The sequence below is a fragment of the Carettochelys insculpta genome, chromosome 2, assembly GCF_033958435.1.
Source record: "Carettochelys insculpta isolate YL-2023 chromosome 2, ASM3395843v1, whole genome shotgun sequence".
NCBI lineage: Eukaryota > Metazoa > Chordata > Testudines > Carettochelyidae > Carettochelys > Carettochelys insculpta.
Genome location: NC_134138.1, coordinates 122,863,623 through 122,878,234, shown reverse-complemented (window position 1 = coordinate 122,878,234; position 14,612 = coordinate 122,863,623). Strand labels below are relative to the sequence as shown.

The following is a 14,612-nucleotide window of genomic DNA, read 5'->3' as shown; positions in this document are numbered from 1 at the left end:
AAGTCCAGTTGACGTTATGCATTATTCATCAGCGTTTCAATCTAACAATCAAAATTGTTTGCTTACACGGGGGACATTTAGTAAGATCAAGGAAGCTCTCCCTGAAACTACAGGAGCTTCCACCACTGGCAGGCAGCTCTTATTATTTGAAGTAAGTATCCTTTGTTGTTCAGAATGCTGCAAGGAGGTAATATGCTGAAGAATCTTAGAAGTATTCTCATTGGTATGGGTTTGTAAATTGAAAATTATTTTACATGTTGTTCCAAACAAACAGATTTATACTTTGGGATTCAAGACACTGCTTGAAGTGGGGATCATTATTTCCCATCACTCTCTGAAAGAGGAAAAACTAATGGTCTTTCTATTTTTTAAAGATTATTGCTGGTATTTATATAGCTGCTTATATATCTATGCACATGTGCTGGCAAAGAAATGCCAGTGTGTATATTTTCTGTAACGGTTGGACTTTAAATATACAATATATGTAATAGCTGTGTAAGGGGAAAGAAAATGAAGGAGAAAACAGGAAGGTAGGGAAAGATTTGTGGTAACCGACATGTCAATATGTGTCACACAAGAAACACTGTATGCCAGAGCAGGGGTTAACTCATAGACTACGTTCCATAAATGGGTTCAAGAAAATACTGAAAAGAAATGGTCAGCCATGAATCAATGCTAAGAGTAGCACTGGCATTGTGCTGTGCTATCAAACATGTTAAAAGCTGATGACATGAAGTTATGCTGCTACCCTAAGTCAATGTAAAGGGTAGAGTGGGAGAACTGGTTTTCTCACCTTTTGGTGGAATGGTATCGCTACTGAAGTGTAATCTGTTTCGTTGTGTCTGAAGTGTTTTGTGGTTTTTAACATAAATATTGTCATCATGTGTTTTACGGTAGTACCTAGAGGCCCTAATCAAGCTGAGAGCTTGTTGTGCTTGGCATTATACAGACATAAAGTAAAAGACGGTCCCTGCCCCAAAGTTTTTACAATTTTAAGACCGGATGAATGTTGCGGAGGAATGGAGGTTGTGGATGGGATATCAGTGATAATGCAAGGAATTTTGTGGTTGATATTTAAGCTTTCCTCATATGTTCTTTATTTGGGAATATGAAATATTATTTGATACTAAAGTCTGGTGTTTCAAAATATGCTATGCATGATGGGTTTAAATGCTTTCCCTCAGATCCATTCTGATATGCCCACATTGGGATATTTTAAATACTGCATACAAATTATTTACTTGGAAGAACTCTGATTTTTTTCTGTGTGTTTGATCTTTAGTTGTTTTCTCCCCCAGGAATTTGACTAAACAGATCTCTTTGAAAAGAGAAGCATAGTGACAACAAAATACTCCTTCAAGATGGACTATTTTTTGGATGTTGAGTCTGCTCACAGACTGATGTTATACAATCAAGGAGCTCAAGGTAATAACATTTGAGACAGAAAATAAATAAGTGTGATACAATTATGACTGACCCCTTGCTGGCGAACTGTTGAAGGGTAAGAAAGTGCAGGGGATCCTTTCCCCCAAAACTGCTCCATAAAAAGGCCAGGAAACAGTAAGTGGGCTCATTTGCTCCTGCTGACCCCAAGAGTGAACCATTAAAGTAATTGGCAGCACAGCAGAAACCAAAGGGTAGAACATATTTGACAATTAGATATCTCTCTTTCGGTCTACAGGTTGTGCAGGGAAGGTTTATACTATCTCCTCTTGTTACAGATGTACATCAAGTTGAGCAATGGCTTACTGTGGTCGCTTGGAGTCATGAATACTACCCCCTCTACTCACTGATTAGCCATGCCAATTGCTTTCATCCCCTAAATTCCTCCTTTTCAGTGCTCCAAATGCTTTCAGATTAGTACTTTTGGTGTGTAATCTTATTTCAAAGGCTCTGTCTGACTAGCATAAATTATATAGGACAATCCCAAAGTGTTCTACTGCATAACTTCCAAACAACATGTTTGTTCTAGTTCATTAACATCCCTTATAAAATGCTGTGCTATTGGGCCAGCAACAACAGAGCAGAAACAGTAGATCTTGGACTGTACTATGCTCCATCAATCTGTGAGGACAGCGCATACAAGTACTGGTCAGCTATAGGAGCTGTGAGAAATGGAGCATTCCAGCTGCAGGACAGAATCCTCAGAGAATTTAGCTGCCAGCCTTTAACAAGCTTCTACTGAGCATGAGTGAACTGAGATTTTCAGAATTTCTAAATTTTGCCAATTTGGGCATATTGTCACAAATGGCAAAGAAAACATTCCCAGCGTTAGGTCGCTCCTTGCCAAATTTCAAGTCTCTCTGTTAGTACTCAAAGCACCTGCATATCTGAGTTCTTATGGTTGTATGGATTTGGCTTAAACATGGACAAAACCACGTATTTTTGCTTTACATCATTCTTGGAAAGAGCTAAGTCATTTTAAATGAAACTTTCCTAAAAAATTTAACCTGAAGCAGGTATGACCATCAAAAGGCAGATTTGGACCTCTGGAGCTTAGTGCACAAGTCTCTACAATTTGAGCTGAAAGCCCGCTGCCTCTCAGCGATGGCTGCAGACGAGATGCGTTCTTTCTCTTCGTAAGAGGTCTAAGTGCCACTCCATGGGGCAGTGAACCACACCCAGTAGGTGTGTGGGTGATGCAGGGACCTACCATGAACATTTTAGTTTAAACAGTGAAAGTTTTTGGCAAAGGTTTAAGCAACTGAAAACCAGATCTCATAATGGCAAACATTGGACAACCTTCACTAGACGTGTTGATGACAACTTCACCTAGAATGACTGCGTCATGTTAAAATTTTGTCCCAAATCATACAATTCAAAAGTGTATTTGTAGGTTCTTCTTAACTGCATTTTGGTCAAGTCAAAAAGAGATGGCCATATTCTGTCTTTAAATACATATATCAAACACCAAATTCCAAAAAAATTAGCAGTGTTTTGAAAAGCAAATGAAAATTAAAAGCTGTTGTTCAGGGGGCTCAAACAGATTGGTAAAACAAATTTGACCACCTTTAATTGTAATTTTACATACTGAATTTAGTTTTTTAGGTGCCCATGAACTTGGAACATCTAGTTTTAAATGTGCCCCTCTGTCCTTCCAAATGTTGCTATGTAAAGTGCATTGAAATCATGGAGGAAAGAACCAACCTAATTTCTAAATTGTGTATGTCCTGGATATAGGGGCCTTTTTACTGAGGAAAAACAACAGCATTTATTCATTTAAAAACATGCTCCCTATGACTATTTTCCAATAGTTAATTAAAAGCCATTTATTTTCCAGTAAATTTATTAGAAGCTGCACAGAAGATCTGAAAGCATGATAGATGCAAGCCATTTGAAAATCTGAATACATATTCAAGAAACATTTTTTGCAGTATTTACCCAGCTGTATTCATAGCGAATATGTGCCAGATCCAAGAATTTAATGCCAGCAAATCAAAAACTGAATTCCAAACAACTGAAGAGAAAAGCCCACTCTTAATCTTTGTTTACAATAAACACATACTCATCTTTGGACACATCTTTCCACCTCCATCCAACTCTTGGAATGCTCAGCGCAGCACAAAGATTCCATTTTTCACCTCTGTAAGGATGGTGTCAGCGGCAAATTATTTAATCAAGGGTCTGATTCTGAAAGATGCGGAATGTCCTCCAATACCACTGAAACCAAACTTGCAAGTTCAGATCATTAAGTTGAATCTTTCTTTACTGTATTGTTTCATTGGTTGAAACTGCTTACTTTGAAATAAAATTTTTCAGTGTCCTTTAAGAATGTGGTCCAACTTCCACTGAAGTGGAAGGGAATCATTCTACTCTTTCCAAAGGTCATCCTGTCCTAAATTTGCTTTATTGACTATTTTAACAATGTTTATTTTGCACACGAAAAATGCTTTCCTAACTGAAGAACCGATGATCCTGAATACAGTTGACCTCTCACTTATACAGGGGTTGCATTCTTGCAACCTGCACATGAGTCAAATTTCCTGCACAGCTTGGAGGAACTAGGAAACTGATGAGGGCCCCAGCCCTGGTCAGTTTCCTGGCTCCAGCAAGTGGAGGAGAGCTAGGGACCAGGCAGAAGCTTGGCTCCTGGTTCCCCTGGGCTTACAAGAGCTAGGAAACTGATCAGTGCAACAGCGCTAGTCAGCTTCCTGGTTCCCTGCCTAGTTCCTGGCTTCCCACCACCCTGGGAGACAGATGTGGCTTCACCCTAGCTTCTCTGCCATGGCTGCATGTCCCCCAGCTGGGGGAGCCGGAGGCTGGAGCGGGGAGCTGGTGGGGCAGTTGCACTCTCCAGGCCCCAACCCCTGGGAACCCCACAATTTTGACTTGCACTTACCTCGCATTAACATAAGTTAAGTGCAAAGTGAATCATGTATAGTGGGTGTTTACTGTACAGTATTTCTAGAACAAAGGGTCATTTTCTTTCATCCTAATTTGTTGATTGGCTGCTACTGTTTATATTCACTACAAATATTTACTTTATCTTAATATAAATATTTGTAATTCCTAAATATACTGAAGCTCTTGACTTATGCTTTGCTCTTGAAAATCAAAAATCCTAGATTAAAAATTGGCTTGAAATTTTGAAAGGAAAATATTTAAAAAAAGGCACTATCTCCAGCACTTTTGGGCCCTGAAATTCTGAAAATGAACATGTGCTGTAACAGCTTTGTTAAATGTCATTAATAATGTATTGTCAGGGCTAAACCTGATAGTTATTGGGCATTTGAGAGTTGCTAATTGACAAACATTAAATAGAAACCTAGCATTAGCATTGAGGGAAATAATGTAAATCTCAGGACTACAGATTTGGCCCTAAACCTCTAATGGCCACATTCTCCACAAGCTTGTACAACAATGTATTTTTCCTATTAGTCATTTGTAATATGATAGCACCTAAGGACTCCTCCCAGATACAAGAGGTGAAGTGGCACGTTCACTGCATTAGGTTTTGTCCTTACATATAGCAAAAGTCATCTCGGACCTGAAATGTTTAGAATCTAAACAGACCAGACAGGAAAGGTGAGAGAAGACGGTAAACATTATCCATGTTTTATAGATGGGGAAGCAAAAACAGCTTATATGACTTTCCTGGGTCATATAAGAAGTATGTAGTGGCACCAAGAATTGAATACAGATTTCCAAAGTGTCAGCCCAGTGTGTAACTGCAGGATAGGCACGGTCCCCTTATTTGTCATAATATGCATATAGATGTGGAATTCAAGACATTGGTTTTAGCCTATAGATCGCTAAATGATTTGGGACCTGATTATATGAGAAATCATACCTCTCTCACCATGATGTCCTATCACATCTGAGATCAGCAGAAACATTCTAGCTGGAGTTCCCTCAATATACAGAAGATTCAATCGCACTCTCTTTTTAATTCTGTTTGCTAAGACTGCTAAGGAAGGAGTGGACTGAGGTGGATGTATTTCCAGGGACTCCCCAGTGTATGTTGAGATTTTTTTAAATTTTGGAGTAGATGGTCAGAGCACAGGATGGGCATCCGTGTTTGCATTACATAAAATAAAACTACATTAAAGTATTATTAAGACTGAAGTCAAGCACTTGTTAGCTTGAGCAATGTTAATTTGATTCCCTTGTGCTCGTGCATTGTGAAAGTCTTTATTTATGTGATCACATGATTTTTTCCCCACACAATCCCCTGCCTCATCCACAATTAGTACACAGGTTGGACAGTGCTCAATTAATAAGCAGCAGTTCAATATTTTGTTCTCTTCATTGTTTAAATATGTAGTTGTATGCCTTTACTGTATACTGTTCAAACCCTGCTTTGAAGACAGAGTTATTAGTATCTGCATGGGCTTTTCTATAGTATTCCTTAGTATAGTATCTGAGTCCTTCAAAAATACTAACAAATTTAGTTTTCACAAGTCCACTGTTAGACGCTTTTATAGATTAGACAATGAGGCACAGAAAGTAAGATCAAGAGAACTATATTCACTAAGTCTGAAGGCCTAGTTTAAAACAAATAGGAACTGATTTTTCAAAAGGCTCAGCATTATATAACATTCAGTATCTTCAAAGCACAACTTCCATTGACTTCAGTTTCAACTCTGAGTGCTTCTACATATCACACCCCAAGGGTACCAGATTGGAGGTCCTCATAATGAGGAACACCGAATTAATGAACACCTCTGGAAAAAAAAAGTTTTAAATGACTTGCCAAGCATCATATAGGAACTTTGTGGCACAGACAGGGACAGAATTCAATTCTCTGCCACAGGTTTCAATTGCCTTAACATGAGAGCATCCTTCCTGTTCACCTCTCTCTTTGACTACACATCTTCCAACATCAGTGAGGCAGACTTTTTCTGCTATGAAGCTTCTTCCTTCTCTGCAGCACCCTGCTCTACCCCTAGAGTAGGTCTGTCCAGTGCCCTGAATGAGATAGGGTTCTTCGGAAAGAATCATATGTGATCATGTCATTAAAGACTATCATAATGAATATGCAGACAAGGGTATTTTCCTGTTCCCAGGAACCCGAGGGGACAACGTTTAACTAAAGAAAGAGGGGTAAGCTTGCCAACTACACAATCACCAGCACTGCTACCTGCATCAACAAAGTTTTCTGTTGAGGAGTCTGATTCAAACACTAACCAGGGATATCCCAGATTAGCTATTTGCAGTATTCTACTACACATATTGGTCACAGGATATTAGAGACTCAAGGTCTCTCTTTCTCCAGCAGAAATTGTTCCAATACAAAATATACTGTCACCCATCTCATCTCCATGGTTAGCCAGTGGGAGTCGATAGTATCACAGTCTAAGATAATATGATTGCAAAGACTGTTAGATAACACTAGCACACTCCAGAAATATTAAAGTTCTTTATCAGCCTGTATGAAGGTATTCAATTTCAGAGTGGATTTCAAAAACAAGGAGAAAGCCGGTTGACTTGACTATACATAACACTACAACCATGGAAAAGGGTGCAGTCTGCTTCAGCATATTCATAACATCTGCTAGCATTTAAATTCTCATGGGTAAGCAAAGGAACTGTCCTAAAATAATTTAGCGCTCCTAAAATCAAAATGGCTGAACACAGAACCCTGACATCTTTTGGAATTGCTGTCACAAAGAGCATTCTCTGTAACTACAGCAGGGCACACGCTGTGAAAGCATGTGGGAGTGACTGGAATGGAAGGAAACCAAACAGCAGTATTTGTTATAAAGCATGTTATCCTTGTCATATCTGCCTGCTTTGGAAGAGATAGGGGGACTCTTAAAACCCAGCTGGAAAGTAAATTTTTGTTTTGTCAGCCATATCAATCACTGATTCAAAATAAAATAATTTAGAGACATGAACAACTTACTGCCTACAAACAATTCTGCTATTTTCTTTGAGGAAAGATGGATCGGTTGTAATGAACTGATACAATAATTAATAATAGGCATTTTATAATAACAATGTAGATATCCACTATAACTCAGTTCAGCTCTGCTGAATTCCCCTACCTTTCATATTCTCATCTTTTCCATGTTTGAGAAAAGTATGTGTATAATTTACTATTATTTTTATATGTAATAACAAATTAGTATCATTATTTTGTTTAACAGTACCACATTGATATTCTAACTATGATTGCTGTCCCTATGTACTAAACAGTCTAGGGCTATGTCTATGCTTTACCCCAACTGGAAATGAGATAGGCAATATGTGCTATGCAAATAAACACACAAACCTAGATCTCCTGTGTCCCCAGCCAATGCCTTAATCACAAAACCATTTTTGTCTTTAAAAATATTTTAAGGTTGTTTATGCTTTGAATGTTTTGCTTGGTATCTGCAAAAGTGCCAAAAGTACTTAGAAGCCTAACTTCCAGGCTCCAAGACCCAAATCCCCAAAAATATTTAAGCACCTGCCTAACAGTGATTTCAGTTAGGCCCATAAATACCTTTCAAGATCTGTGCTTCAGTCACTCTTACGAATGAAACAGAGGCTCTTAAGTTACTTTGGCACTTTGAAATACATGACCTGTAAATGGTTCCACTTTTATCCCTGTGTTTGCCTACAGAAAGGTAAGTGTCCGCCTACAGGGGGCGGTGGGGAGTTGAACAGTTCAGCCTTGTGCCAGCCCCTCTCAAATAACGAGCCTGGTCTGTGATGTGCCCCAAATCTGACCGTAGGGCGAGAACTCGCAAAGAGCTTCGCCTCTCCCCACTTATTACCATAAAGTTCCCGTGGCTGCCGGAGCCGGTCGGTGCAGGCTGTGAGGGGCCCTCGCGCCCGCCTGGTTCCTCCCCGCGGGGGTCGGGGCGGGGGCGGGGGGGGGACACAAGCTGCAAACTTAAAAACAATCGAGGCTGACGTGGACGTGACCAGCGCACGAGCGAAAAGCGACTCCCCGGCGGCCGCAGCTCTCAGGTCACCTGAGGGTCCCAGCCGCGGCGGGCGGCGCCGTCACTCGCAGCGCGGGCGGGACGGGGGCGGCTGTCTGGTCTCCCCCCCCCCACCGCTGTCTGACACCCCAGGCGGCCGCGGTCGTCCCCCACGGCGCCCCGCCCGCCCTCAGTGGCTCCCTCCCACGGCCAGGCCACTCCCCAGCCACTAACAGCCGGGGGGGAGGGGGGCGTTGCTGGGCGCCAGCTTGAGCCCCGCTGGAGCCGCCGCCTGACCTGTCCCGCAGCCAGCGCCGGGCCGGGCCGCGCTCCCTGCTCCAGTCCGCAGATCCTGAACGGGTTTTCCCTCCTCCCCTCCCCCTCTCCCCTTCCTCTTCTCCCCCCTCCCGTGTCCTCGCCTCTTCCTCCTCCCCCTCCCCCTCCCCCTCCCCCTCCCCACCCCGCTCTCCGTTCTCCCTCCTCAGCGCGCCGGGCCACCCTGCTCACCGTGCCCACCTTAATGGCGGCCTCTTCGGAGGAGGACATAGACCGGAGACCCATCCGCCGAGTCCGCTCCAAGAGCGACACCCCCTACCTCGCGGAGGCCAGGATCTCCTTCAACCTCGCCAGAGGTAAGCGCCACCCCTGCACCCCCGCCCCAGGGCGCCACCCTCCTGCCACCCCGCTCCCCACCCTCCGCCGCTTTGTGTCTGCCTGCTGCTGGGCGCAGGGAGACACGGGTGCCGTAGGAAATGAACCGGCGGGGGTGCCGTGCTTGGAGGTGGCAGCAGCCCTCAGTTCCTGTCATGGACTAAGCAAGCAGTGGAGTCATCCCCCCTTCAAAGTTATTGAGCGAGGGGGAGATCTGCACAACAGCACAGCCCCCCATCCTATGTTCCCCTCTGCTGTTTCTCCTCTTCTCCCCAGAGTGTCTCCATCCCTACTTTCCCCCGGATATTTCTCCCAGGCCTCTGCCTGCTAGGGCATGCAGAACATCCTCTTTTCGTGACTCACCCTTCCCTCGAACTCTGCACTCTCTCTTCCCTCTCCCCTGCTCTTTCCTCACACCTTTGCCCTCAACAGCTCTTATTTTCCCTCCAGATCTCTTCCTTTGCCCCCAGATCACTCAGTCACCCAACCCTCTGCCCCAAGCTACTGTCCCACCAAAGCTGTCTCCTCTCTTTCCATACTAATAGCCCCCCATCGCTCATTCTTGCTTTCCTTTCCCCAAACAATCTTCCTATTCCATTGCTCCTCCTTCCCCATCTCTCCTCCAGCTCCCCTTCCCCATTTCACCTTCCTGTCTCCATCATGTATTTTCCCTTCCCACCTCCCTCTCTCTGCAAACTGTCATTCTCCCTTCCTTATAGCCCTTAATTTTCTTTCTGTCCTCACTAATAATAACTCTCTCCCTCCAACCCTACATCCCCCACTTTGTAGACTCTTTACAGCCCATCAGGGTAAGCCATTGGTAGGCCACCAGAGAGGTTGTTTACCTTATGTCTGCAGACATGGTGGTGTGCAGCTCCCATTGGCCATGGTTCACCATTCCTGGCCAAATGGAAGCTATAGGAAATGGCAAGCAGCAAGCCGCTGCAGCCCGTGCCACTTCCCATAGCTTCCATTGGCTGGGAATGGGGAAGCATGGCCAGTCAGGGCAGTGGTATGCCATACCCGCATATGCAAGGTACACAACCTGTTTGACAGCCCACCAGCTGCTTACCCTTACATGCCACAAATGGCCTATGGGCAGCAGATTGCCCACCGCTGCTCTTCTGTTTGTCCTTCCTTTCCTTGACTCCTAGAATCCATTTCCTTTCTCATAGTCCATCATTCTTGTCCCTTCCTTTCAAACTCCTTTCCTTTCCTCCTTGTCACTAGTCTCCTGCTCAAATCCATTTACTCCTCCCCTGAAATCGCCCCTATTATTCCGCTTATAATTCCTTCAGTTTTCCTTCCTTTCTCTCTGTTCAAAGATTAATTTGAAACTTACACCTTTATCCTTCCCACTTTCCCTACTCCATAAGATCACCTGTTTTCTAACAATCTTTGCATTCCTTCTCTCTGACCCTCAATGTGTCACATTCTTCATATTTGCTCCACCTGTTTCAGGTCTTTTTCATCCCTCCAGCTCCCTAAATTCACACCTCCTTTTTCTGCTTCCAGCCCTCGTCTCACCCACTATAGACACTTCCCCCAGAGCTGTCCACCACCTCCCTTTTCACCATTCATCTTTCTGTCCTCCGGGTCCCTCCAACATCATACCTTTTCCCTCCTAGATCCCCTTTCCTCTTACTCCTGCAGTCCTCAAGGCCTGTTCCCTTCCTCTGTCCACTGGGCTATGCCCTTCTTCAGGGTCTCTTGCCCATGGTGCTCTTCTCTTTATCTGCGCTCAAAAATGAGAAAAGGTCAGGACAGATGCTCCTGGCTGATAACTTAGTTTTCTCCATTTAGGCCAGGCTCCCCTCGCATAGAAGGAAAGAAAATGTAATAAATTTAGGGATGAGTCACAGCTGCAGTCTCCTGACTTTTCTATTAGGTTACAGACTGAAGTGACCCTACTAGCAGGGTCCTACAATGCAACTCTCTCCTTCAGCTGAACAGCTCAAGTCAGCAGCTCACTCCATACTCACATAGGGGAAGAGAGTTTGACTGACTGCACCAGTTTGCTATCTTGCAGTCTCTCTCCCTTCCCCTTCAGCAGGTTGAGGTAATAAAGATTCTCCACCATACTGAAAGATGGTGGGGGGACAGGTTGCCCTCACTATAATTACACCTTTAGTAAATGATAATATGCAGGTTGTGTTTAACATTGTTACTGGTTGATTACATTGTTCACTGTACGCTTATTCTCTTCTTTGGTCATGATTAGTTTTTTTAATTTTTTTTAAATTACTAACTAAAGCTTTAGGTTGATTGGATGACACTTTGGGTTAGGCATTAGAAAATGATGTCAGTAAGTGGCACTGATTTTAAGGAACTGAAAGTGAAAAGAGACAAGAGATAGGGTGTAAGAAGTCATGAGGTGTAAAGGAAAAGAGGCTGTGCATGGTTACTTGACTGCTGAAAGAAACTCCATGTTGGCTTTCACTGTTGCAGGTGACATTATGCCGTGAGGTTATAAATAGATTATCAGTTGAGAGGAAAGTATGCTCAGGTCACCTCGTGCCTCATATTTCTACACTAAGCTGGGCTGGCATTTTGTACTACAGTAAGTCCTGGAAGATCATATAGAATGCAGCTTTATTATAGAGTCCTCTTTTTTTCTGTAATTTCTCCTAAACTTAGTTAAGTACATCTAGTTCACCTTTTAATTCATGCATTTTAAAGCTCCACTTCTAAGTTCTCAGGAACAGACTTCCTGTAAAGGGAGTAATTCAAAGAAATGCCAGTGGAAAGGTTTGTGGAGAAACAGAATAAAACTACGTGAAGCAGTGTATGTGTGTGTGTGTGTGGAAGTTTTTATTAATATATCTGGCATTAGGTATTCTGGTTTTTTTAAACGAAATTGTTTAACAACCAGTGTTTAAGTTAGTGAGTTAACTCAGTGAAATGTGCCAGCGATATTAGCTTCATTGCTGAGGTTTTGGTTTTATTTTATTACTATTGTCAAGAATGCATAAACCAAAGGTCCTTAATTTGAGAAGGACCTGTATTTTCAAAGAACCTATTTTTATTCCTAAGATGGGTTTAAATTTTGCTAAATTTGAAGTGGTATGGCATAAGGTTAAGGTTTTTTTTTAAATTCTGATTTATAAGAAATTGTATGTTTTCTTGTATTTAATGTTCAAGTAATTGTTTCTGGCAAAAGTATTCTGAACTTATCTGCTGAATTTTAGGTTTAGCAAACAAACCTTTTGTACCTTTTATTAAGAATGGCTTTGGATAGTCTATATTTAGGAAATATTGGTACTTAAAGAGAAGTTATCCCTCAATTTTGCTTACTTATTGCTTATTCAGGGTAAGAACTGTGTGCTTTGTTATCAAATGGTATTCATTGCAGCAAGTAGAAGCACTTACTGTATGTTGGATGGCATCTATTTGGAATCTCTTTGGAAATAGATTCTCAATTCTGTGTCTCTCCTCTTTGTGTCCATTGCTGATAGCATTTCTTAACTGTGTAAATACCATTGCAAAACTATATCGCCTTTCTGTTACTTAAAATTTAATTTCTGTGCTGGTCCAGAGCTGAGAGGTGGAGGTCAGAGGGAGAGAGAGACTGCAGTGCATATAAACACAAGGAGCTGTTCATTCTTTGTGGTGCTGAATGGATGTGTGCTACCAACAGAAATGTAGTCTACAACAGTTCCTTATTTAAAGTAATGCTGTGTGTGTACTTTGTATCTTCTGTGTTTTCCTCCATGTCTTTGTGTGCGAACTCTGTTGCTGTGCAAGCACAAGTATATGTTCATATACATGGACAGGGAAAATGAGATGGAAATGAGGAAGGAATATCATTTCCTCTACTCAGTGATGCAATCAGGACCCTGTTTCCTACACACTTACAGTTTACCCCCTCCCACACCCCGTTCAATGCATTTCATATGTACACTCCTGCTGCTCAAACACAACCTATAATATTTTTCCTGCCAGCTGCTACAAGCAATGTTGCGTCCCCTTTGATCTGGTCTTTGTCTTGTTCCAGGATACTCACTTGGATAGGATTCAGCATGCTGCTGATTTGTGTTATTTGAACTTTAGATTTATTATTATTATCTATATGCAGATGGCGACAGTGCTACATGTCTCCACACTTAAAATTAATGGCAACCTCTGGTTAAGAGCAAACAGTCTTATTTATCTACTACAGCTGCACGTTATAATTATACCATTACTGCTGTTATCTGTATTGTTGCCAGATTGCACGCATGCACGCACACAGAGTCAATTATGTAATTTGGGTACAGCAAGGAGTGCTTTGTTTCTCAAAAACAATTTGTAAACAGTTAAGCAAGCAAACTTTATCTTCCCCTCCAATCAGATTGTATTCAGAGTTTATTTTTTAAATTGCTTTGTTTAATTACTTTTCAAATAAATATTTATTAATGTTTGTTTCCAAATACTGAAAATTTATAGTATTATAAATATTCCCTTATGTGAATTTCCAAACATTATTTAATTAGTAGACTCCAGCATATATCTTATTCATGCTTTCTTGGATTGATTAATGAGAAACAAAGCTGTTTTCGAAACTAAGGGTACCAAAATCAGTGCTTCTGAAAATCTATGTCTACATTCGCTAGGGCTGACTAATTGCATGAAGTATCTTTTTCCCGTCATTCCCATACCATCTCTAGAACATCTCAGATTTTTACCCTGCATGCTGACCTATTCAGTTAATTGTTTCATTAAAGACTATAACTTAAAAATGTCAAATGATGGAACCATCTGGGTAGCAGAGAGATTCAAGTCTGGAAAAATTACCACATCTGATTACTGATAAGGACACAGACCATTTAGTGATTCAGAGTTAATGATGTAAGGTGGAGGGTGTTATTTTTCTTGTCTAATAAAAATTTAATTTGTAGTTTTGTGAAATCTTACTGCAGACACTGAATTTGGTGTAGCGGAAAGGTGGGTGACAATTATTCAGGTAGTGTTTGATCTCTTTATTGGTACATTCAAGCAAACATGCTTACCAGCAATAGACCTATATCTGTTCCTCTATAAGTAGCTAAATAAAATTCAGTAACATCTTATATGGCGTCTTCATATGTGGAATGGCTGTTTTCAGTTAGAGAAAGAATCGAACAGTAAACTTTGTACCACACACATTTTAAAGTTGCTTCTGAGCTGACGGACATTTAGGAGAAGTCACTATGTCAGGCTACTCTGGAGATTTTTCTAAGCTTGTTCAAGGAGATCACCCAGTGTTATTCACCACTTTAGTTTGTTAGTGTGTCTGCAAGTAAGTCTGGTCAGAGAAAGGGGACCGTGATTTGGAGAAGATGGCATGGCAGTGTGGTTGCTTCAATGAGTGATCATAGAGGAGGGAATGTTCCCTCTAAAAAGCCATGGTTATCCTCTATGGTTGTGCTTCACAGGAGGCCCATGGTGCATAATATAAACTGGATCAGCTGTAAAGGTCTGCTCAGATCGAAATGTACTTCAGTAATATCACACTGGGGACCAGATCTTCAGCTGGAATAAAGCAGCATGTTTTATTAACTTCAGTGGAACCATACCATTTACACCCACTGCTCTGACCCCAGAAACAGAAACATACAGCTCTTCTCTCTTTTTCATTGTGAAATATTTGGT

At 41.8% G+C, this 14,612-nt stretch overlaps 1 protein-coding gene across 1 annotated transcript; it reads left to right on the top strand.

Moving 5' to 3' along the window:
* Positions 1-1,361: 1,361 nt before the first annotated feature.
* LOC142008276 (phosphatase and actin regulator 1-like) lies at positions 1,362-14,025 on the top strand. The gene is made up of 3 exons (XM_074985458.1): positions 1,362-1,425; positions 8,837-8,983; positions 13,901-14,025. Exons 1-3 carry the CDS (start codon positions 1,362-1,364, stop codon positions 14,023-14,025), a joined length of 336 nt encoding a protein of 111 aa, XP_074841559.1.
* The last annotated feature ends 587 nt before the right edge of the window (positions 14,026-14,612 follow it).